The 23,418-nt window shown below is 37.6% G+C and overlaps 3 protein-coding genes across 3 annotated transcripts; 1 reads left to right on the plus strand and 2 right to left on the minus strand.

Annotated features, from left to right (window-relative positions):
- Nucleotides 1-10,747: 10,747 nt before the first annotated feature.
- Nucleotides 10,748-12,157, minus strand: LOC116187742 (putative glycine-rich cell wall structural protein 1). Its single transcript, XM_031516665.1, has 2 exons — nucleotides 11,704-12,157; nucleotides 10,748-10,755 (listed from the first exon to the last, which is right to left on the minus strand). The coding sequence occupies exons 1-2, from the start codon at nucleotides 12,155-12,157 to the stop codon at nucleotides 10,748-10,750; spliced, it is 462 nt and encodes a 153-aa protein (XP_031372525.1).
- Nucleotides 12,158-14,566: 2,409 nt separating this feature from the next.
- Nucleotides 14,567-18,236, plus strand: LOC116187620 (malate dehydrogenase [NADP], chloroplastic). Its single transcript, XM_031516459.1, has 14 exons — nucleotides 14,567-15,091; nucleotides 15,200-15,296; nucleotides 15,702-15,788; nucleotides 15,924-16,008; nucleotides 16,214-16,395; nucleotides 16,520-16,590; nucleotides 16,681-16,771; nucleotides 16,863-16,937; nucleotides 17,029-17,130; nucleotides 17,233-17,355; nucleotides 17,444-17,512; nucleotides 17,595-17,663; nucleotides 17,771-17,824; nucleotides 17,943-18,236. Exons 1-14 carry the CDS (start codon nucleotides 14,928-14,930, stop codon nucleotides 17,994-17,996), a joined length of 1,323 nt encoding a protein of 440 aa, XP_031372319.1. The 5' UTR covers nucleotides 14,567-14,927; the 3' UTR covers nucleotides 17,997-18,236.
- A 159-nt stretch (nucleotides 18,237-18,395) lies between these two features.
- On the minus strand, nucleotides 18,396-21,754 carry LOC116187619 (NAC domain-containing protein 78-like). Its single transcript, XM_031516458.1, has 6 exons — nucleotides 21,340-21,754; nucleotides 20,528-20,805; nucleotides 20,211-20,402; nucleotides 19,451-19,948; nucleotides 19,248-19,362; nucleotides 18,396-19,165 (listed from the first exon to the last, which is right to left on the minus strand). Exons 1-6 carry the CDS (start codon nucleotides 21,503-21,505, stop codon nucleotides 18,753-18,755), a joined length of 1,662 nt encoding a protein of 553 aa, XP_031372318.1. The 5' UTR covers nucleotides 21,506-21,754; the 3' UTR covers nucleotides 18,396-18,752.
- Nucleotides 21,755-23,418: the final 1,664 nt, after the last annotated feature.

The raw sequence follows: 23,418 nt of genomic DNA on the forward strand, positions 1-23,418 counted from the left end.
ACAATATACGAATATATGTGCATAGAAGATATTCACCTAAAGAAAAACTAACATTTTATAAGCACCTTGTAGATAAGGTAATTAATGCCTATACCTTCGATGGATTTTAAATTATAAATCCTCATATTTGCAAAAAAAGAAACTATTATCCCTCCTACATATGACAGGTAATGTCAAACTTTTTTTTCCAGATTTATAATATGGATCACTTATAATAGCAAGGACATAAAAAATCGATACGGCTGCGTGTATTTTCATTCTAATAAACAGCTAACTAAGTTCACCCAGAACTAAATTAATAAAATTTGATATCTTTTATTTAAGTTGATCCCTTCGATTAAAGTATAGTGTGATCAATTCTTAGACTTATTAGTTTGTAATATATTTATGGGTGATCAATAAGGGCCTGACATTTTTTACTAGTAGAGGCACTTATTCCTCTGCATAATCTAATTTTATTTAGTATATTCTTTTGATTAAAGAAAAAAATTTGTAGATAAGAGCTGCTAATAATTGGACTCTTAGGTCAAGGTTAAGATGTACCTGAGGGGCGCGGGAGGAGCTATATTGTAATTGTAAGAAGTCAGAAAAGTGTTATAATTGGAAACCTAATTATTATTATTATTTCTTATATCTGGTGAATATTTATTTAATTTAGATCCTTTAATTAATTTCAATAATTAATTCTCTTATTAATTTAGTCCCCTGTTGTGTGCCTAATTAATCTCAATTCTATCGATCGTTGATCTCGAGAAAATAAGGCCATGAGGAAAATCAGGACCTTGTCCTACTCTTTTACCCAATTGGGTGTTGGATATGTATCATGAATGTTGGGCTGCCTCTTTCAAAGAAGATTTTCCTCAGAATAAAAACAGGAAGAAAGATATTATATATATATATATATATATATCGGCAACAATAATATACTATATATATATATATATACAATATTATGCAGAAGGGCTCTCTGTTTTTGGTTTTTTTTTTTTGGTTGAAAGGGGCTCTCAATTGACTGGGGCAAAATATATACAATATTTATGCTCTCTCTCTCTGTTTTCTAATTTATTCATTTTATAATTTTATAATTTTACACATGCCGGCGGGTAGACCAAATATCGGGCTGACGAGCTACTTTGCTTGAATATTATATGTACAAAAGCAGCCCTCAATCTCATCAGCCAGAATGATAGATCAAAAAGTCATACATAGCATTCAATCGAGGCCTCAAACAGTGCCTACTTTGTATAGCAAATGAAACTTGCAAGAAAGGAAGCAGATTCTCCAAAGACGCCCCCTTCTTTCTCCCCAACTTTTTTTTTCAAAGGAATATATACAAAAATATATGATATGATCCATGTAATTTTTTTCCTTCCTTTTGATTATAAGGAAGGGTTGTAGGTGTAGTATATGAAAATAAAAATCTAAATAAAAGAGTAAAAGTAATCCTTTTGGCAAGAGTTGAACTTTTTAATTTTTAGGTGATATTGTATTTCACTATATTACACTTTCATTTTCTTAGAGCAAATTAGTTCATTTCCTTGTAATATATCGGTAAATAAAAAAGCCTTGTTCAGTTAATTTGGAGAGAATTGTTTGTTTGGGTGAACAGAAAAAAGGTTTTCTTTTATAAGGTACATTAATAATTAATAGAACTAATTTGACATTTAGTACCGTATATGTTTGTCATAAGAGGGCTTCTTCAGTAATGTATTGAATATGGAAAATGAGGAATCACACGACTTTGCAATAATTCTAATGTTGAGACAAAAATATACTGTACTAAATGTCAAATTAGTTCTATTAAAAAAAACTTGCTATTTCTCCCAAAAAAAACCATTATATATATTATTTTATATATTTTATGATATATATTTAGTAATCTGATCGGATTCGAATTGGATTAATTGGGACCATTGAGTTCCAAATACCAGGTACAAAAGAAAAGTTCATATGTTGCAGTCAAACAAGTAGCTAGACTTCATTAGCTATCCTAATCATTTGATATTGTGTAGGTCATTAGCCGAAAATATTCTGCATATTTTATAAATAAATATACTTATATATATATATATACACTATTTATAAGAGAGAAAGACTTTGGGATGCAACTTTCAGTTTTCACAATTGCCCTTAGCAAAAAAAAAATTGTAAAATAAAAACCACAAATTAAAGGATTAATTAGTAATTTCATTTACATTTGCTAACCACCACACCCACTCTTTTATCACTTTTCTCACTCTCTCTCCCACTCTCTCCCTTCCCCTTCTCTCTCCTCTCTCTCCTTCCACGCAGCAAGTCTCAAGCCAAGCAAGCTTCGTTTTTTTTTTTTTCATCTCATCTCCTTCATTAATTATCAATTAACATTATAATAATGTAAAAAAATCATGAACAAAACTACTTATACTAAAAAAATATAAGTTCAAATTAAAATTACGTCTATTTCGCGCGTCGCTTATTAAGATTAAAATTTATATTAATTAATTAATAATATGAATAAGTTTTGGTATTTTAATATTTCTATCACTAAATTCCTCAATAATGGTCCGCGTAACCCGCTAGTTTTCAGCAACTCGCGTACTAATACACACCCACACATTTATCAGGCTTGCCAATAGAAACTCGATAATCTTGGTGACAGAAAAGTATGTATTTACCCTACCCAAAACAAAAAAAATATTTTTAAATTTTTACAAAAGACTCGTAAATTTAGTATAATTAATGTAATAAAATTTCTAATAGCTAATAAAAGGATATTAATAATTCTACCATAATTATAAAAATATATATTTTTTAATTATCGGGTAAGAGATGCCCACAACGTCGCCTTTGATTCATGGTTTAAATTTTTTTCAAGTATATAGATAATCGACTTCCATGGAAATAGATGGACACGTGTAAGGCGTTGAGGAGATCTAGAGGACAGAAAGGAATGTTCCTCAAGCATCAAGGAGGCCCCACGTGGGGGTGCTGCTCCTGCATGGCGACAGTCTCCGTTTCTTCCTCTTCGTATTAGGCAGTTTCCACGTAAATTATTGAACCCTACTTTTGACCCTTTGCCCATAAATTCAATCATAAACTAAACAACTAATTAACAACTACATAGAAACAAAAATTCCCAAATAACATGCCGTAAAGGCTTACAAATTAAAAAATTGCTTCGACATTGAGAGATATACATATGCGAAGTACTATATATATATATATATATATATATATAGAGGAAAGAACATAATATGTGAACCAGTGTAACAATCGCGATTTCTAAACATAGTAATCGTTGATTTGCCCTTTCTTTGATGGGATTGATTTTACCCTAACGCATACATATATATACTAGACAAACACATACGCGCTACGCACGGGTAAAAAAAAAAGAGATAGAAATGATTAGGAAAAAAAAATAATAAGAAGGTGACAGTTGAAAAAAATGGAGAGAGAGCGGGTGGTGAAGAGGAAAGTGGGTAAGTGAATGTGAAAGTTACTTAACGAAATTACTAAAAAAGAAGGTTTTGGAAAATAAATTTTATTATGAAAATTACTTGATAAATTGTTTAAAATATAGCGATCGTAATTGATTACAAAAAAATGTATTACGGGTATTTTAAGAAATTAAAAAAAAGACATCAAAAAAGAAAATTTTGACTTTATATAATATTATAGATATAACTGAAGCAAGTGATTCACGTACACGGACGAATCCAACATTAGATTTAGGCAAGTGAGCTCTTAGAGGGAGCAAATAGGATAGTAATTTCTTGGAATTAGGAAAGGCGAATCTAAAGAATTTCATAAAAAATGAATAATAATATTGAATTTTCGTGAGATTATAAGAGCTTGCACTCATTTTCACTTAAAAATTCAAACTAATAAATGGTGGTTCTCAAGGCTCATATAAATAAATGGATACTCATACATTTTTTCCATGTGGAATTAATATCCTCAACACCCATCTCACGTGTAACGTGTGGTCTATTTATGCATAAATATTGTCAAGTGCCCTTAAACACCTGCTATCAACAAACTGATCTCGAGCTAGGCTCATCTTCCGTACTCGAGTAATGGGGGACTAATGCGATGCACTCTTTTTGGCTACTTTCGGACATACTGAGCTTGGCGTGGTGTTGGTAAGCATGTGTGCGTGGGCATGCATACGTGCAACTTGAGTTCTGATGTTATATTGAATTTCCATGAGCTCATACGAGTTCGGGCCCATCTGATAAGTGATGGTCTTGAAGTTTCATATAAACCAATGAATATTGATACATCTTTTCCATGTATGATTAATATCATCAACACCCATCATCATGTGCAGAGTGTGGTCTATTTCTGCATACAAAACGTCACGTGCCCTTAAACACCTACCCTCAACAACTGATCTCGAGCCGGGCTCATCTTCAGTGCTCGCGTGAGGGGAGACTAACACGAGACACTATTTTGGCTGTTCTTAGACATATCGGGCTTGGTATGGTGTTGATGAGCATACGCTCGTGGGCTTGGTATGGTTTTTATGAGCATACGCGCAACCTAGGCTCTAATACCATGTAAAATACCCACTAGGTTGATAAGCGATTCGTTCATCTCAAACCCAAAAGCTCGCTGTAAAATACCCTCTGGGCTTATAAAAGATTGGGTCCATATCCAACCAAAAAGCTTGAGCTGATAAGTTATGGTACCAAATTTATTATAAACTTGTAGAATTCTTCTTATATTTCCGATGTGAGACTTAACTCATTTTTAACTTTCAACACCAGCCCTCACGTGCCAACGTGTGATCCATCACATGTCACGTGCCCTTAAACACCCGCCCTCAACAACTGACCACAAGCCCGGCATTCTCTTCCGTGCTCGGGTAAGGAGGACAAATAAAATTAACCACGAGTTCCATACTCGAGCTTCACTTAAAATGAGGCGCATTGTTGGTTGCATCAAAATTGGACCTAGCCACACTCGGGCCAATACAGGTGCATTTTTCGATTATCCTCACAAACAGGCTTTAAACGTGGCATGGTGTGAGTCCGTAGAATGTTAGAATACCATAATTTCCGAATCCCTAAGATCACACATGCTAAACCATTGAGTAATTAACCGAATCGGAAGAGTACCTGAATTCATTGTGTGTGGATCGTGAGCAAAGGACGGGTACGTGGTCTTCCAAGTCTATAGCCAAATGTTGTGTTAATCTGATCAGTTATAGGGCCTCAAGAGACTACCTTTTAACGTATGATTAGTGGACCATAACCCCTCAATTACATCTAAATGTCTAAGGTTATGTAATTTCTAAATTAGCCTATCACATAATCAAAAATTATCTTGCGGTATCTGCACATTAGTTCCATATTTTACTGAGATATCATCGACACCTATTATCTTAAGCTTTATTAGATCACTTAATTGGACCCACAATTAAGATAACCTATAATACATAATCATTAGTATATATGTCAGTCCATCTCATTAAATAAAATTCAACAATCTCCCACTTAGGCCGACATATAATTTCACCGAAGAGGTATGCATTATAATTAACCTTATGAGTACTCTTTAATTGGTATACTCACAAACATCTCAAACAATCTGGTCCATTGAACATATTAATATAGGACCAAAGCAATATTCGCCACATATATATCGTGACTAGACTCATCAATGATCACATACATCAAATGACAGATCAAATATGGGTGCGCAACATGAAAATTACATGTAATGTGATTTGAACTTGTCTATTTCCAACCGGTCCATTATAATCCTTAATGAGATCAAACAGAATTAATCCAGGGTGTAATAAACTGTAAACTGGAGTATGTATAAACTTTATTATGTAGCAAATATCCATAATGTAATACTACAATCAAAATACAACATTCCACTAGATCTCACGAGACATAACAACCGTATGAGCAACATGCTCACTAAAGACCGAAGGTGTAAAGCTTTGGTGACTAGATCCACGAGAATGGAAGTTGTACTAATGTGCTCTAAAAATAACTTGTCACTCTGAATCCTTTCTTTAATAACTAAGAACTGGATGTCGATGTGCTTGGACCTCGAAGGGCTCCTATTATTGTTGGAATATAAGACTGCAGCCCTACTATCACTATATAACTTTAGTGGTCTTTCAATGCTATCCACTATTCGCAGCCGAGTGATAAAATTTTGCAGCCATATTCCATGATTGGATGCCTCATAGCAGGCTATGAACTCTGCCTCCATAGTCGAGGCGGTTGTAAGCGTCTGCTTAGTACTCTTCCAAGATATGGCTCTTCCAGCAAGCAGAAAAACATAGTCAAATGTGAATCTCTAACTATCTTAGCATTGAGCGAAATTGAAAATAGAGTACCTAATGATCTCTAACTGATCTGATCTTCTGTACATGAGCATGAAGTGCTTTGCTCTTTGTAAATAACGCAAAACTCGTTTGGCTGCTACCCAATTATCCACACCGGAATTACTGATATACCTCCTCAGCATTGCAACTATGTACGCAATGTCCGGACGCGTACATACATGCGCATACATTAGACTTCCGACTGCTGAAGCATAGGGAATGTTCTGCATTTTATTATTCTCAAACTCATTCTTGGTGCATCGGTTGAGACTGAATTTGCCTCCTTTAGCAACAGGGGTATCAATTGGCTTGCAATCTTTCATGTCGAATCTCAACAGGACCTTATTGATATAGCTCTTCTGTAATAATCCAAGAATACTTCGAAAGCGATCTGGATATATCTAGATCCCTAATACAAAAGAGGTCACACAAGTGCGCGTAGAAGCATAACTCGCTCTGATACTATGTAAAATTCTACTGGGCCTATAAGCGACTAAGCTCATCTCCAACTCAAAAACTCGAATTGATAAGTGATAGTTTTCAAATCTCATATAAATTAATGGATATTGATACAATTTTTCCATGTGGGATTAATGTCATCAACAAATAATTCATAAATTTTCTTAAAGTGTCGAAGATTTAGAGGGGGCTATTGTTGCCATCATTCCTCCTTCAGTCCATCTTCTTCTCACGTGCTTTGGGGACATAGGAAATAATATATATATATATATATATAAATCAAAAGTTGGTCTCATATAAGTTAATAAAATCATTTCCAACTCAAAAGTTCCAAATGATAAGTGGAATTGTCAAGTTTTATATAAGTCAATAAATATCGATACATTTTTTTCACATGGAATTAATATCATCAATAAATAATACATAAATTTTCTTTAGTGTCGAAAATTTAGAGGAGGCGATTGTTGCCGTCATTCCTCCTTCAGTCCATCTTCTGCTCACGTGCTTTAGGGACATAGGAAATAATACACACACATATATGTGTGTGTGTGTGCGCTATATGTATGGAGAGGACATTTCCACGACCAAGTAGACAAGAACATCGGGATAAGAAAGATAACAACATACGTATTGGGAATTGGAGATAAGCTAACTATAAAGGGGAGGGGAACTAAGGTTAGGTTAGATATGTCAAACGAATTGATCGATCACTACTGTGCATGTGTTTCCTTTCCCTTTCTCTCTTTTTGATTGATCTCTAATGCATGCATGCATGCATATGCACGTTGTCTCCATTTCGACCTGCAAATTGTTATAGGGTTTGCAGCTAGCTAGCACATAACTCCACCTCCCAAGAAGCCAGAAATTATTCGAGAGGAAAAAACAGGAAAAAAGAAAAAGACATTTCTTTCCCCATCCTCTGAACTCTCGACCCACACTTCAAACGAGTAACATGGGCGCCTGGGTCTACATATGGAAATTATGCATGCATGGTACACGGATACATACACACATATAATATATATATATATATTTATATTTATCGTTAGACAAAATCATATATATGCACTGAGAGATGAGGCAATTACAAATATGTAAATTCCTTTTTCTTTTTGGGATTGGCGTTGCCGATAAATACATGAGCACAGGAGGTTTAGATTCCTATGTTGATTGATAGATCAACGACAAGGGAACAGCACAAGCCTATGGGGACGTGGAACATCATCAACGGCACAGAACAATATTTATCAGTCTCTGTTTATTTTGTGGGCTCAATAACCATTTTAATTTCTACACTCCTATCTATTGGTTTTAAAAAAAAACCATGCATTATAAATGGGGCGGCCGGAGCCGAATTACCAATAAAGAAAAACTAAAATGACAGAAATTAGTCTTGTTAACTGAAGATAAGCACAGACACACACATTTAGATTTTAGAGTTAAGTAGAGTTGAGTTTTGATTTTAATTAAATTGTAATAATTGTGTTGTTGAATTATGAGAAAAAGTGTAAAAAGGTAATGAATAGTTAAAAAAAGTAATGATTGTATTGTTGAATTGTTGAATTGTGGAAAAAGTAATGGATAATTGATAGAATTTAGTATTAAAAATTGAATTGAATAGTTAAAAAAATTGAAGAAAAAGAGAAAATTAATACTTGTATTATTGAGTTTTGTTATATAGTGAGTAGAGTTAAAATTAGAGTTAAAATTTTAAAAACATGATTGTAAAACCAAATGAAGTGTTAAAGTTCCACCATATTAGATAGATTTAAAACAGTAAATATAAAAATTAAGTTTAAGTTAATTTTTATCAAAAATCAAAAAGAAAAAACAATTTATATTTTTCTTCGACCTATTAAGTAGGGTTAGAATAGTAAATAAAATTATCTTCCACCCTACTAAATAGGGTTAGAATAGTAAATAACAAAATAATTTTTTAAGTTAATTTTTATTAAAAGTTTTAAAAAGAAAATATTATATTTATCTCCCACTCTATCAAGTATCAAATAGGGTTGCATATTAAATATTAAAATAAATTTAGGTTCATTTTTATAATATTAAAAATAATAAAAACTTAATATTTTCATTAAAATAAATTTATGTTAAAATTTATTATTAACAAAATACACTAACTAAAATTCCGTGCATTGCACAAGTATAAAAATCTAGTGTGTATATATACGTATGAATATATAATTAAATGTTGCGCGTTGAATAGGAGATTTTATTCTATGTTAATTAAAGCTAGCTAGGCAGGGCAATCAACATACAAATAATTTTGTTCCGGGTATGTATACATGAAAGCATGGATAAAGTGACACATAAAATTATTAATGAACTTGAAATCGAAACAAAAAAGCCGAGACAAACAGCTAGGACGAAGGGCAAAATCAATAGAGTAAGTTCTCGAAGATGCATGGTCTGTCTGGAGACTGAACTACTAATTTTGCGTATTAGCAAGATACAATTACCAAATTCTTGATGTAGATGTAACTGATGATTGCATGAGGAAATTTCAACCATTTAATTTCTTCTTCAAGAATTCTCAAAAAGTTACATATATATGCTGCGCTGCACTTTTCATATATTTGCATACAAGACTCATAACCGCGCAACCAGCGGTCTAGGATAATTCTTATTATTCTTTTAAAATGTGCGCAATATTTTTTTATAATTTTTTTATCATATATTAATTACTGTATTGAAATGAAAAAAATATTTGTAATAAAATTAAAAAAAATATATGAGAGGATAGAGAATAGAGAAGGAATGTGGGAAGAGAGAAGAGAGAAATGATTGAGTAGTTACTACGATGGATTAGTTCAAATGGTTCGGCGCTTATTCCTCTTAAGTAATGTCTCGTGTTCGAGTCTTGTGAATGGAGACAATTCATGCTTGGAGAGCTTTATTCCTTTAGTGAGCTGACTCAGTTCGAATTAAATTAGTCGGGATCCGATAGGTTTTTTAATATAAGAGTACACGCCGAAATAAATGAGTGAGTAGTTAATAATCCTATGAATTAACAAAATTATCCTCCGACTTCTTCTGATGTAGTGACTATTAATTAATCATAATATCTTAGAGAGGGGGCATAACTGGGAGAAGGAAAAAGTTAGATAAACCATTGTCCTTCTCCCATTTGGATAGTGTAAAATGGATATATATTGCAGCGAATTTTATTGTTGGGTCTTTGCATATATTTGGTCTCACTTCACATGGCATAAAATGTACTGACACTGTATTCAAGCTAGTTTTGCCTATTTTTGTGTCTGTTGTGGTCGAGAATGGCATCGGATCCATTATTAATGGAGGGGCGATGTGTCCCAACAAAGAGAAGAAGGCTATATTGCACCGAAAAAAACCAATTCAGAAAACAACAGACATACTACGAGCAGAGAAAAAGGTACGGACTGCTATCCAGTTTCATGTAATGTCCCATGCCTTTCACATGTTCTCAATTTCTCTTCCTTTTTTTTTTTCTTTTACTACTTTAATTTTCTTTGCCCGATTCACCTTCTCTTAAGATCGATCTAGCTTCGCAGGTTTGAACCGATATAGCAAGTGTCCGAGGAAGAAAAGATTACAATAAAAATTAAGAAGTGCTCAAATAGAATACGCGCACTATTAGCTTGTGAATGGATAACCATATAAATATGTCCACGTCTGAGTGGAAATTAATGGATCATGTTCAATCTGATGATTGATGATTGTCCTTTTAATTTCTGGCCATTAATATGATTTTTGGAGGTCTCCAATTGTCTTGTTGCGATTGTTTTGGGATTTATATCAATAACAAATGGAAAAGATTGCACAGGTTTTGCCTTATCAATGAATGCCAAGTGACCCACTCGTGGATTGGTCCCATCATATCAATCAATTTCTGTCGAATTATATGTCTCCCCCGTTAATTAATTCCGAGCTCATCTGCTACACGCACATATACTCGGATATGATCTCTGATTAAGGACCTATATATCGTTCATAATTTTTAATGAAAGTGAAAAACATAAACATATATTAGACCATTTTTTGTCAGTTTCTCTGCTTATATATATATATATATATGTTAAATCCAGATGCGTCTAACTAGCCTATCTAGTCATGTAATGAAAATAGAAGAAAGAAAAGAGTCGTGTCCGTCCCAAAAAGTTACAGGTAAAAACAAAAAAAAAATCTAAAGGGGTTGAGTATTGAAAAAAGAAGAGGAAAAATTCATAATTGGTAAAGTTTTACCTCTTAATGGGCCGACCTTGTTTGAACCCAGAATAATCGAGACTTATTGAATTTTTGGATTCCGGATATGTTGCACACTAAAAAATAATGATGATGATGATGATGATTGATTCCCCACCATTTTTGGAATCAGGTTCGATAGTTCGCACTCAGGCCCAGTTTAAATAGGCCCACGAAATCCTTACAGCATATATTCATAATGGGCTTTAAATTTGGGTGGCTCTCGCTGTACATGGCCCAAAGCTTTCCCAGGTTCTCCTTTTATGTATGCTAAAACTTAACTAGGCCCAAACAAACCCCCGAGAGCTCACAGAAAAAAGAAAAAGAAAATATTATAACAGCTAAATATGAATTATTCGTATTGATATTCGTAAATATAATACATAATACTACAGCCAATTGTATATGAATCATAGACATGCATTTGAATAGCAATTCCAAGTTTATTCGTCCTACGTACAAGCACCATCGTATATATATGGCATATTTGATACTTTTATTTTATAGATGAATTATTTGATACCAATTAACTATATGTACGGGCACTCTCTTAATTTAAGGTGGACCATAATCTCCACCACCACCGTATCCCGATCCGTAGCCCGAACCATATCCCGACCCACTACCATAGCCCGAACCTCCTCCTCCTCCTCCACCGCCGCCACCGCCTCCTCCTCCTCCACCTCTGCCACCACCGCTCCCATAGCCACTACCGCTTCCGTAACTAGAGCCATAGCCAGAACCGCTTCCTGTGCCCGAGCCTCCACCTCCACCACCTCCTCCCCCTCTTCCACCACCTCCTCCTTGCCCACCACTGCCATGTCCATATCCACTTCCGGATCCATATCCCGAGCCAGAGCCACCGTGGCCTGACCCTCCTCCACCACCACCGCCTCCTCCTCCACCGCCTCTGCCACCACCATTGCCGCTACCGTATCCAGAGCCACTTCCTGAGCCATAACCTGATCCAGAGCCATGTGAACTGCTACCGCCTCCTCCATCACCGCCTCCACCACCGCCGCTACCACCTTTTTTCTCTTCAAAAGCCTTGGGCGGTCTAGCAGCGATGGAGAAGTCCACAATCAACATAATCAATAGAACAAAACCTATACTCATCACGCTGTGGTCATAGCCCATCTTCAATACTACTTGGACAACCCAATAAACCCTAGAGACCTTACTTAATTAACTATGGAGGTAATTCATAGAGAGAAATCTCTGCCAATACCACTATATATAGGATCTTTAAGGGCTTCTTATTAGCATTTCTAGTAACATCTTTCACACATATATATTGTACATATGTATCCGTGATATATGGGGACAACACTTAGTGCGAAACCAGCCATCCATGAATTTGCGCTTTGGTTAGTGCCTCGGTGGTCCGTCCATGATAATGTGGATATGCCATATAGCATGATGTTCTGTCACCTTCTCTGGCCATGCATTTTCTCGTAAAGGACAGGATTTTGATCCACTTTTGACTTCGACGCAACCATAATGTGCATGCATATATAATACATATATCTTTACAAATATATAATGCTGAGTATGCTTTTGAAAGCAATACGCATGCGAAGCTTCTTATTGCAATATGTAGACATGAAATAACATCAGAATCGGCAAGAAAACGCGTCCATGCCACTACCTGTAAAATTTGTTATGTTTCTTGTTCCTCCTCGATTGTCCACTGTACATGTGCCGAGTGATATATATTTATATTAGGGTAAAACGAAATGCACTTGAACGTCTATAAGTCGCAAGGCCAAAGCCCAAGGCAGGAGCTTTCCTATTAGCATGGATTAGTATCCATTGGGCTCTGATTTCTGATGGACTCATTTGGTGGCCCATCCATGAGCCCACAGCCTTATAGATGAGCCCACAGGCACATAGATGAGCCCATAGGCCCATGAATGCCCACCCGCACTTACACGCGGGAACATAAAATGATGATAAAAAAGAATATATCTAAATAATAACGATCGGAGGAAGGAACTTATTTAACGCTATATATAAATAAATAATTATAGGTTATCTATTATTAAATCAGAATCAATTTCACCCAAAGAGATGGATTCAATAAAAACAAATTATAAAAAGAGAAAAAAAGGAAGCAAGATCCAGCTCCATATGGGCAGTTCCCAGGTAGTTTTAGGGAGAAGTTATAAGACTGTTTTTAGAGAAGTTAAAGAAGAGAGGTAATAATCTACCTAAAAAAAAAGAAGAGAGGTAATAAAAGAATTAAAAGGTCTCCTACCAAAAATAAATAAAAAAAGGCCAATTTTGCCTTTAGATTCATATTTTTTTTTTTACTGGTTAGGATAATTTTTGTAAGAGTAAAATTGGAAAACAAAAGTGAGACGAGAGCGCCACATCTCCTGCTTTATATAATAGATAATAGTATAATATAGATATTTTTAACATGAACAATTAGAACTGTCCATTTATATAAGTGTCGTCACGATACATCTTTTGTGTGAATGACCACTTTATAATGAATATTCTACATCTTGCAACCGATTTTTCTATCAAAAAAACAACTGATCGATCGTGTCCGGAACAAAATGTCTTCTTCTTGCTACGAGAATGTATACGACTTCCGCTAAGTTGTTGGAAGCCTTTACATGCCTCGTCCCCAGTCTTTCTTGTATTTTGACAGAAAATACAAAACTTTCATATTCAAGAATTCCATCATTTATGCCAATACGCCTCTATCGCTTTTCCATCAAACCGACGAACCAGCTCGCTTTCATCGGTCCAGAAAAGTAATATATTAATTTGTGTTTGCTGATAAATAAATTCCTCCACATGGGGGAAGGAAGAAGAAATCTTGAATGCGGGCCACATTGTGCATGCAATTGCGTGATTAAAATGCTAAAAAAAAATAATATATTATCCAATGACATGTAATGGAGAGAAACCAGAAATGGCAGTTCCTTGAACTTGAAAGACAGCTATAAGCAAACGGACATTCTTACCTGTGACAGACTCCACCGAAGAAGAGAGAATAAAATGCAGGTAGCAGCTAACCCTTTGTTGTTGAATTTTGGGCAGACCCTCACCAGTCAAAAGATATATCGAATTTCTTCTCGGATGGGCCTTCGAAGCTCCGAATTGAATACCGCTGAGTTAGAACTGAAAGTCGGTCCATAAATTTCCGCACATCACCGTAATGTTCGATGATTGGAGTCTCTCTGTTAATTCCCAACAGTTCTATAAATCTCATGTTACGCGGCCACCCACGGCCTCGAATTATTGCAACAGTCAACTAATAAGACGGCGAACGCATTCTATCGAACCATCAAAGGGGAAGACCAGAACAAAGCGCTAACGACACGACAATACCAAAGTGGGGCCCCCACCAACAACAGTATACAGCCCACTAACTGTCGGTCCACTCCACTGCCCGGTCTGTCTATTCCCCTCTTAAGTCGCAGACTTCTTGCCATGCTGGGCTGCCCACCAAAAGTAGAAAATACACGAGGCCGAAGCTTCTTCTGGAATTCATAATTTCATACATTTCAATCAAATCTCAGCCTCTGATTTTATGATTCTTTTTTCTTTTTACCTTCTCGACAGTGAAGGGAAGGGAAGAGGGAACAACAAGATTTCATGGATCATGTCCTCTTGACAAGTGTCTCTGTTCCTCACCTTATGTTCCCCAGTTCTATTCATTCTCACTCTCATTCTCATTCTCATTCATTCATTTGAAAGAAGGAAACTATCTTCCTCTTGCTTCTTCTTCTCTGGTCTTTCATCCGCTTCCACTTTTTACTGTGTAAAGCTCCAAAGAATCAAAGTTCCCACCTTTTATCTCGCGCTCTGTCTATCTGTCTGTCTGTCTGTCTCTCCCTGTGTTTTTCAACTTTGAGGACTCTGTCTCCGAGCTGAACACGACACCGCTGCCATGGCAGTGGCAGAGCTGACCACCCCCACCTGCCCGAAATCCGCCCTCCGCTCTTCCCACTCCCAGCAGCTCTCTTACTTGTCTGCCCGCTTCCATAGTCGCCGCCACCAGTCCTTCCGTCTTCCCCATCGAGCCCGGAATGCGAGGATTTCTTGCTCCGTGAAGTGAGTCTTTGCTTCCGCTTTGCTTTGCGCTCCATGTTCTTGTTGCCTTCTAGATTTTTTGAGTGGTGGTATTTGGATTCTGATGTTTGGTTCTGCTCACTTTTTCAGCAGCCAAGCTCCACCGGTTGCTGTAAAGACCGAGGAGCCGAAGACTAAACAGTCTGAGTGCTTTGGTGTCTTCTGCCTCACTTATGACCTCAAGGCTGTACGTTCTTCCAAACCCCCTCTTCACATGCGACTGTAAACATTGGTATTTTGTGTGGATCGGTAAAATTTCATTCTTGTCGACTACAAACTTGTTGAAAGCGGTTGATGAGCTAATTCTACAATCTTGTCTGTGTTTAGAATGATAATTGAGTATACATGTTCCCAGCAGAGTTAGCATCATGTTTGGATCGATTCGGCAATACTGTTTTTTCTTGTTTGTGCTTCGATTCCCATGTTTGATATATCTGTTGTGTAAAACCAGGATTAAGATTCGAGAAGCAACACAGACGCGAATAAAGTACTATAATTGAGCTGATTGAATGCCTCTTCGCCTGTCTTTCTTATAATGAGACATTTTATATATTGTCGATATTGAAGTATGCTTGTGCTGGCATGCTTGTAGGAAGAAGAGACGAAATCATGGAAGAAAATGATAAACGTCTCCGTCTCTGGTGCCGCTGGGATGATTTCAAATCATCTTCTTTTCAAGGTTAGCATTTAAAAAAAAAAAAGAATCGAGTCACCGTAAACATCATAAATAATCCTTCCGCTTTTAAGATTCTGGTTGCACTTTTATTTCTTGGTGGAAGATCCTGTGCTAATTGTAGTCTTTCCATCGTGTTAGCTTGCATCTGGTCAAGTTTTCGGACCAAATCAACCCATTGCTTTGAAACTATTGGGTTCAGAAAGGTCATTTCAAGCTCTTGAAGGTATTGCTCCTTTATTCGCTAGAGCATTATCGTGTTACTCGTGCGCTGCTTTCTTGCTTGCCTTCCATGACGAATAGACCCACATTTTCGTTATGTCCTCCAAGATAATCTTGCCGAACTTCATTTCTGGCACATCTCTTTTTCCCAACGATGAGTTTAAACTCATTTTATGTTGCACATTATGAACTTGTCTTCATGCTTGCAGGAGTTGCCATGGAACTGGAGGATTCCTTGTTTCCTTTACTGAGAGAAGTGAAGATCGGGATTGATCCTTATGAGGTGTTCCAAGATGCAGAATGGGCTCTCCTGATTGGAGCCAAGCCTCGTGGGCCTGGAATGGAACGGGCAGACTTGCTGGATATTAATGGGCAAATCTTTGCTGAGCAGGTGCCCCTGAGTTGCATCAGAATTCTTTCTCCATCATCTTTCACATCTCGAAGAGAAAAATATATGTTTCTTAACATCGATTTTTTCTTTTTTCTCACTAAAAAGATGCATGTATGTATTACAGGGGAAGGCTCTAAATGCAGTCGCATCTCGTAAGGTGAAAGTCATAGTAGTTGGAAACCCATGCAACACCAAGTAAGATAACCCTTTTTCTACAAAGAATTTGAATTTTCTTGTTACCTCCGTTGTACTTGCCTTTACATATTCTTCGTTTTCTTCTCATAGCGCATTAATCTGTTTGAAAAACGCTCCAAATATTCCTGCAAAGAACTTTCATGGCCTGACAAGGTTAGATGAGAATCGCGCGAAATGCCAGGTGAGGGAATTTTGGACTTGCCCTCATAGCAGTGTTCAGGGGTAAAATGTTTACTCAATTCCAAGGCTCATGGCTTTTGATTCATGTGCAGCTTGCTCTCAAAGCTGGGGTCTTCTATGATAAGGTGTCGAATGTGACCATTTGGGGAAACCACTCAACTACACAGGTCTCCTATGGGATCTTAGTTTGGATTCTAAAGACGTGATATTAGCACATATATAGAGTTTCTAAAAGGAAATTTTCTCACTATCGTACAGGTACCAGACTTTCTAAATGCTAGAATCAATGGATTGCCGGTCAAAGAGGTGATTACAGACCATAAGTGGCTAGAGGAGGAGTTCACTGAAAAAGTCCAGAAGGTAAAAGTACTTGTTTCGCAACTTTAGTGTAAAACATTATGCTCTGCATCTCGAATTCAAGCTGACAATTCTTTTTGGGTGTTCGATATTTGATTCCAATAGAGAGGTGGAGCATTGATCCAGAAGTGGGGAAGATCTTCAGCAGCCTCGACTGCTGTTTCGATTGTTGATGCAATAAAGTCCCTCATTACTCCAACCCCTGAGGGTGATTGGTTCTCTTCTGGAGTACGTGAAATCTAGTCCCCCAACCATAAAGTTCCCTATTCTATGTTTGACGTTTCGTATTTTGACGGTCTATGTCCTCGTGTCTTAGGTATATACAGATGGAAATCCTTATGGAATTGCAGAGGGTATTGTTTTTAGCATGCCCTGCCGATCCAAAGTAAGTTATAAATACATATGTTCTCCAATTGGAAGCTTTTGTTTGCTTGAACTGTGTGATCATTCAGTGGCCCTGTTCCTAGGGTGATGGAGATTACGAGCTTGTCAAGGATGTGATCTTTGATGACTACCTTCTCAAGAAAATTACCAAGGTATGCAGTAACATTACGGAATCAATTAAGTAAAGGTCATTAGGTTTTGGTGCTAGTGATTAAAAATTGGTCCTCCTCACACTGCTCGATATTTGATAATTTTGCAGACTGAGGCAGAGTTGCTGGCTGAGAAGAGATGCGTAGCTCATCTGATCGGGGAGGTATGTGCTAAATGATAGAACTGCTTGCTCCTATCCCAAAATCTTTCCAATGCATTTCTTGGGTAAGAAGTTATGTACTAAGTTCATTAATTATAATCTGTTCTAAAATTCGTTTCAGGGAGTTGGATTCTGCGATCTGCCCGAGGACACGATGCTTCCAGGAGAGATGTGATTCCATCAATGGCAGCAACATTTCTCGCGCATTTATGTACAAGTGAAATATGAAAGCTAGAATAGGCTATCTATTTGTTTGTGCAGATCAGAGTGTCAAATGAGTGGTAATGATCTTACAGGATGAGGAGCCTTAGCATCTAATTCCATGAAATAAATGTGGGGGCATCTGGAGCTTCCATTCTTATGCTCCACCTCCCAGTGAACAATTTCAGTTTAGTGTTATGGATCCCTTTCTCTAGATTACGAAGACCATTCAAATTCAAACATGAGGAAACCCGAGCCCTCTCGAGCATCAGATGAGCTAACACAGTTTGGCTTAGAGTATCCGGCATATGGCTATGGAAATACTTCACAACTTGGGCAGAAAACGCAAAGAAGGCGATGCAAAATGCCAAGCAGCAATAAACCGGTAGATATCAGATATGACACCAACAGCTTCTGAGAATGTTGGAATGTTCTTTTCCACCGACAAGCACGGGTGGCTAAGACAATAACTAGACATAACCGTGTCCCAGGAGGGGTCAGAAAGTTCATCATATTGGCAGTCATAATCCAGAAAAATTAAACATATAAATACATATCTCGAGAGTCCAACCAAGGGATGGACTACAAACAATTTGTTGGCACTTTTCCTGTCCTATTTTAAAAATACAAAGAGATTCTTTAACTTTGCCTACCATCCCTATGATTTCGATCCCAGTGATAAGAGGATCTGGTTTCAGTAGATTGAGCATCACACACTCGCATAATCCAATCACCTTGAGCAGACCAACATCCCAACTTTGACACTCACAGACAGGACAAAGATCCAAAAGACCAAGAAGACCACCCAGCTCCAAGAGACGAGCGAAGGCATCTTGCTGGAAAGCAAACCAGGAGTAATTGCTGAAGCAGGACTCACAGTAACATCGTCCTGAGAGATGCCAAATGAGAGAACAATGTTGAGTTCTCCATTCTTGCCAACCGACCACTCTATTCCGCTGCTGCTCAAAGTCAAGCTTCTGATTCTTATCATCCCAGCTGTGACATGGACAGAGCTTGAGGCATGTGCAGCAGAATTGAGCCGAAGAGCCGCATCTTTGATGGGATACTCCGAAGCGAAGGCTGGAGGAGCAGGGAAGCTGCCCAACATGTGACTGGCCTGCTTGAGGAAAGTATGCTTGAAATCTGCAAAAAAAATAGATTATTCTCCATAAGACCCAGAATAGCTCCAAATTGATTCGAGAACTTTGTGGCAACCAAAACTTACCAGGTTTAAGATCCTCGGGCTCAGAATTCTGCTTCGAAGATGAAGCTTCATTTTCATGAGAAACCGATGCATTTAGATTTGTCCCCGACATTTGCTCAATTTCATCGCACACATCCTGTTGAAAAGCAAAAGTGCAAAGTCATCTGAGACTCGAGAGTTTGAGAAAGACATTTGCTGGATCAACGTTAGAAAGTAAGAATTACCTCCAGCGATTGAAGAGGTTCACCAGAGACAGAGCCATCAGTTGTCATCATCAGCTGGGAAGAATTGTGCGTCATCAGATTACCCTCATCAGTATCAGAGAACGTAAGATAGTCCTCCACATTGAAACCCTCTGGAAATTCAACGGAGTAAGAGAGGTCATTGAGGTACAGCTCATCCCCGGGAAGAGGATTATCGGCTGCATCCATAAAGGGCCCATCAGGGTAGCTCGAATTGTCCCCAAGATTCATATTGTCAGTTGGTTGTGGGGCAAATTCCCTCTTCACAGGTTTCACATCCATCTCGTAGCCCCCAGCTAGAATGAAGAACTTATTTTCATCAGGTTGCTGCTCTTCACATTGAGATTCACCCACATCTTCTGGGAGTGTTTGATAAGGTTCTTTGTTTTCCTCGGAGTTCTGATTGTCATTGCTAGAACTCCCATAACAGAAGTTCCCTGGGAGGGGATCCCTTCCAGGTGCAATAGCAACAGTTACATTCTAGCAAGAGAAAAGCACTATCAGAGACTTGAGAATCATATACATTTTGAATGTGTTCTTTTAATTAAAGTGTCAAAGTGCTGCAGGAGTGGGCACTAATCAACTGATTCTTTCTGAAGTATCAACCTCCAGGTTTTATCAGAAATTAGCATTAGCGTTAGATGTCTCATTTTACCAGAATATACTACGAAGCTATGACATCTGATTCTCATGAAACAGCAATAATCTAGAGCATAGTCATCTAAACTCATAGAATACAGACCTGATCAACCTCATCTATCTCCACATTAGCATCTTCCTCAGCAACAACCTCATCCACCATTGCCTGCTGTTCTGGAAACAATGCCACCGTGTCTTCTTCCCATTCCTCCTCAATGAATGGAGCTCCATACTGCTCACCATTCTTCGGCCCAGGGCCACTCTTCTGGAAAATCCTGCAGAGCACAAACGCATCCTACCCCAACCAAAACATACAAAAAAGGGGCCAAAAAAAAAAGAAAGAAAAAGGAACATAAGTTACAAAAATGACTTAGATATAACTCAGAAAGAGAATACATGTTAAGAAACTACTAGTCTCACTTGTGCAATTCCAGCTTTCTCCAGTTCCTCATCAGTCATTCTGTATTCGTGCATTACCCAATTAGAACGCTGCCCACGAGGAGCCCGGCCACTATGATAGACCAAGGTTTTCTTCATTCCAACAATGCGAGAGCTTTGGCGAATTGGCCGGTCCTTCCCAGTTGTTTTCCAGTAACCATTTTCTGTAGCTCGATTTGTTTTGGACCCATTTCCATACTTCTTATCCAACACGCTAAAGAAGTACCACTCCAGGTCCCGAGTTTTCAGCCTTGATTTGTCTATAAAACTCACACCCAGCTTCCATAGTCAGTAAATATTAAAAAAGAGATGCATTTTTATTCCCAGAAGACAGGCGCTTTACAAAAATTGAGCAGAATGCTCCATCACTCTTATCTTTGGTTTTTAAGGGCCGTTAAGTCTTACATCATAAGGTTAATATTCTCATATTCATTGAATCTTTCATCGCTATGATATGGTTTCAGGTGCATCTCGTATTCTTATTCTGATACAAAAATAATCCAGCAAAGTCGAATTCCTAAAATTACTCCCAAAATTTAGACAAGCATAATAGTTCACATTTAAACTATCGGGTATCAAGGACATCAAGATTCAGCTACGAAATTCAATAAATGCCAGATATAATCGTGACATTTTCCACTAGATGCACGACAAGTTACCATATATAATCCCGCGCTAAACCCACAATAAACAGTTCCATATACGCCTCGGCGCTCAAACCAATTAATAAACCCACAGGAGCAGCTGCAGATGTACGAATGCTGAAAGAGGATGAAGAAATAGTTTTTACATACCGGGAAGGTCCCAGGGCTCGCACTTGTAGACATCGACCTCGGAAATCGGATCGTACCGGGGAGGCTTGCCTGAGATCTTGCGTTTCAGGTAGTACCGGACCAGCTCCTCGTCGGTCGGGTGGAATCGGAACCCCGGAGCGAGTGAAGTCCCCGAGCCACGGGCCATCGAATCACAGCTCAGAGAGTTCAATTGGGGACGGTGCACGGTCAATTGCTGCCTCTGAACTCAGACTGAAGAGTGCACTTGCAGCGGAGGGGAGGATGGGATTGGAGGAAATTGGGGATTTTAGGGTTCCGGGGAGATTCAAAGAGTCTTGATGAAGCAAAGCGGCATTCTTTGTAAAGTTACCTATCTCGACAGGAGCTCCAATGATAGAGAAAGAGAGAAAAGGGAAGAGAGAGAGAGAGAGAGAGAGACGGGGGGATTGGTTCGGTAGATATATATCTTAGCTACCGCAAAGCAACATAGAGAAGTTTCCAGTCACCTGTCGGTGACGCGAAAGTGTACAAGAGACGTACGCCCGGGAGCATGCATCTCGACAATCAGATAATCTGCCGGAAGGCCCAGGACCCCAAGGCCCAAGCCCAAGCGATATTAATAATATTGTTCTTTTTCGGGACAAATCACTGCTGTCGTTTATTATGGGTCGGAACGTAATCCCTCCTAGGACCAAACATAACAGCTACAGCTGGTTGATTCAACCGGTGAATAATCATGGTCGACATGATAGCTCAAAAATAAGAGGGAAAGATTTCACATAATTAGAAGTAGGAATCCATTTTGGGAGTAACTGAGGTAATTATCTGAAAAAATTCGATGTATTTATAAATATATATTTCTTTTTTTATGAGTAATTTTATTTCCTAAGTCGAGCAATGGACTTTCCTATATAACCCATAGGACCCTCCGCCCTCTTAAGATTCAAATCCTTTCTATCCGCCCTTGATATTGAACGGGATCCGTCCTTGATTGAAAGGGTGCATACGACCGGGCTTATGTATGCAGTGGCGGGGTCCGGAACCGGCATGAGATATTTGATGACGTGTCGTCCTTCTGTGCCAGGAGTAGGCCCGGAACGTGGCGGGCTGTGGAGCGGAGGCTGGACCTTGCGTTGGCAAGCAATGGCATGCATTGCTTGTTATATTATTTTTCCGTTTTGTTTTATTTTCTTTTTTCAAATAAAATAAATAATCAGAGGCAGGTTTATAAATTATATTGGAAATTAGGGACAAGTCGATTAGGAATTTTTCTCTTTCCAATTGTATTTTGCTCCGATCCACAATTTGCTCATGTATTCCTATTCATATGTACATGAGATCAGATATTAGATAATGAGAAAGACCATTACAATTTTTGTCCCAATTGTTTTCAACTCCATACAAATCTTGGAAAATTATTAGGTGAAGTGCTTTGTTACTCTTCAAAGAAATTCCTTCTTTTGTTTTGTTTGCTAGAATTGTAAGAACTCAGCAATTGCCAGTCGACTCCAAACTTTGACTTGGTTGCAACTTGCAATTCTTCTGAGGATATCTCTCTCTCTCTCTGTTTTTTTTCCCTGAAATAATAATTTTAGGCAGATTGATGATACTTGCCAAAGATTTTTTAAGAAAATTTGAGGTAGTATTATATAAAATTTTCCCGATTATTATATATGTATAAAGATAATAAATTAAATGGGTGCACGAATTGATGATCTTGCCAAAAATCTTTTTCTCGTTCAATTCAGCCAACACAAGCCCAATTCGCCCCATAGAAAACCTCGAAAGATAGTCAGTCCACCATTGGTTTCAAAATCTGAAATATTCTTTGAACTATAGTATACATGAATCACGCCTTTCTATAAAGATGACATTGTGATAAATATATTTGACGACAAAAGTAAGCAAACTATATTTGATTTAACTGGAAAATGGTGTGCATATGATTTTATTGACTTTCCACTTCATCACGTGTTGATAAAGCGTAAGCAACATGGATAGGGAAGATAATTAATTACGGAAGAAGAAGATTTTGTTTTTATTTTATTTTTTCATGTAGTTGTCATATATTATTTCTTATTATATATATACATATTAGGA

The sequence above is a fragment of the Punica granatum genome, chromosome 8 (genome assembly GCF_007655135.1).
Source record: "Punica granatum isolate Tunisia-2019 chromosome 8, ASM765513v2, whole genome shotgun sequence".
Lineage (NCBI taxonomy): Eukaryota > Viridiplantae > Streptophyta > Magnoliopsida > Myrtales > Lythraceae > Punica > Punica granatum.

Bases quoted from the DNA above. Each gene is read 5' to 3' on its own strand.
- LOC116187742 (XM_031516665.1), bottom strand. From the start codon at position 12,157: ATGGGCTATGACCACAGCGTGATGAGTATAGGTTTTGTTCTATTGATT.
- LOC116187619 (XM_031516458.1), bottom strand. From the start codon at position 21,505: ATGGCCCGTGGCTCGGGGACTTCACTCGCTCCGGGGTTCCGATTCCAC. The intron at 19,949-20,210 runs GTCTGTATTCTA...TTCTCTTGCTAG, and splicing joins AGATAGATGAGGTTGATCAG to AATGTAACTGTTGCTATTGC. The intron at 19,166-19,247 runs GTAAGTTTTGGT...TTTTTTTTGCAG, and splicing joins GCCCGAGGATCTTAAACCTG to ATTTCAAGCATACTTTCCTC.
- LOC116187620 (XM_031516459.1), top strand. From the start codon at position 14,928: ATGGCAGTGGCAGAGCTGACCACCCCCACCTGCCCGAAATCCGCCCTC. The intron at 16,591-16,680 runs GTAAGATAACCC...TTCTTCTCATAG, and splicing joins GGAAACCCATGCAACACCAA to CGCATTAATCTGTTTGAAAA. The intron at 17,513-17,594 runs GTAAGTTATAAA...CCCTGTTCCTAG, and splicing joins GCATGCCCTGCCGATCCAAA to GGTGATGGAGATTACGAGCT.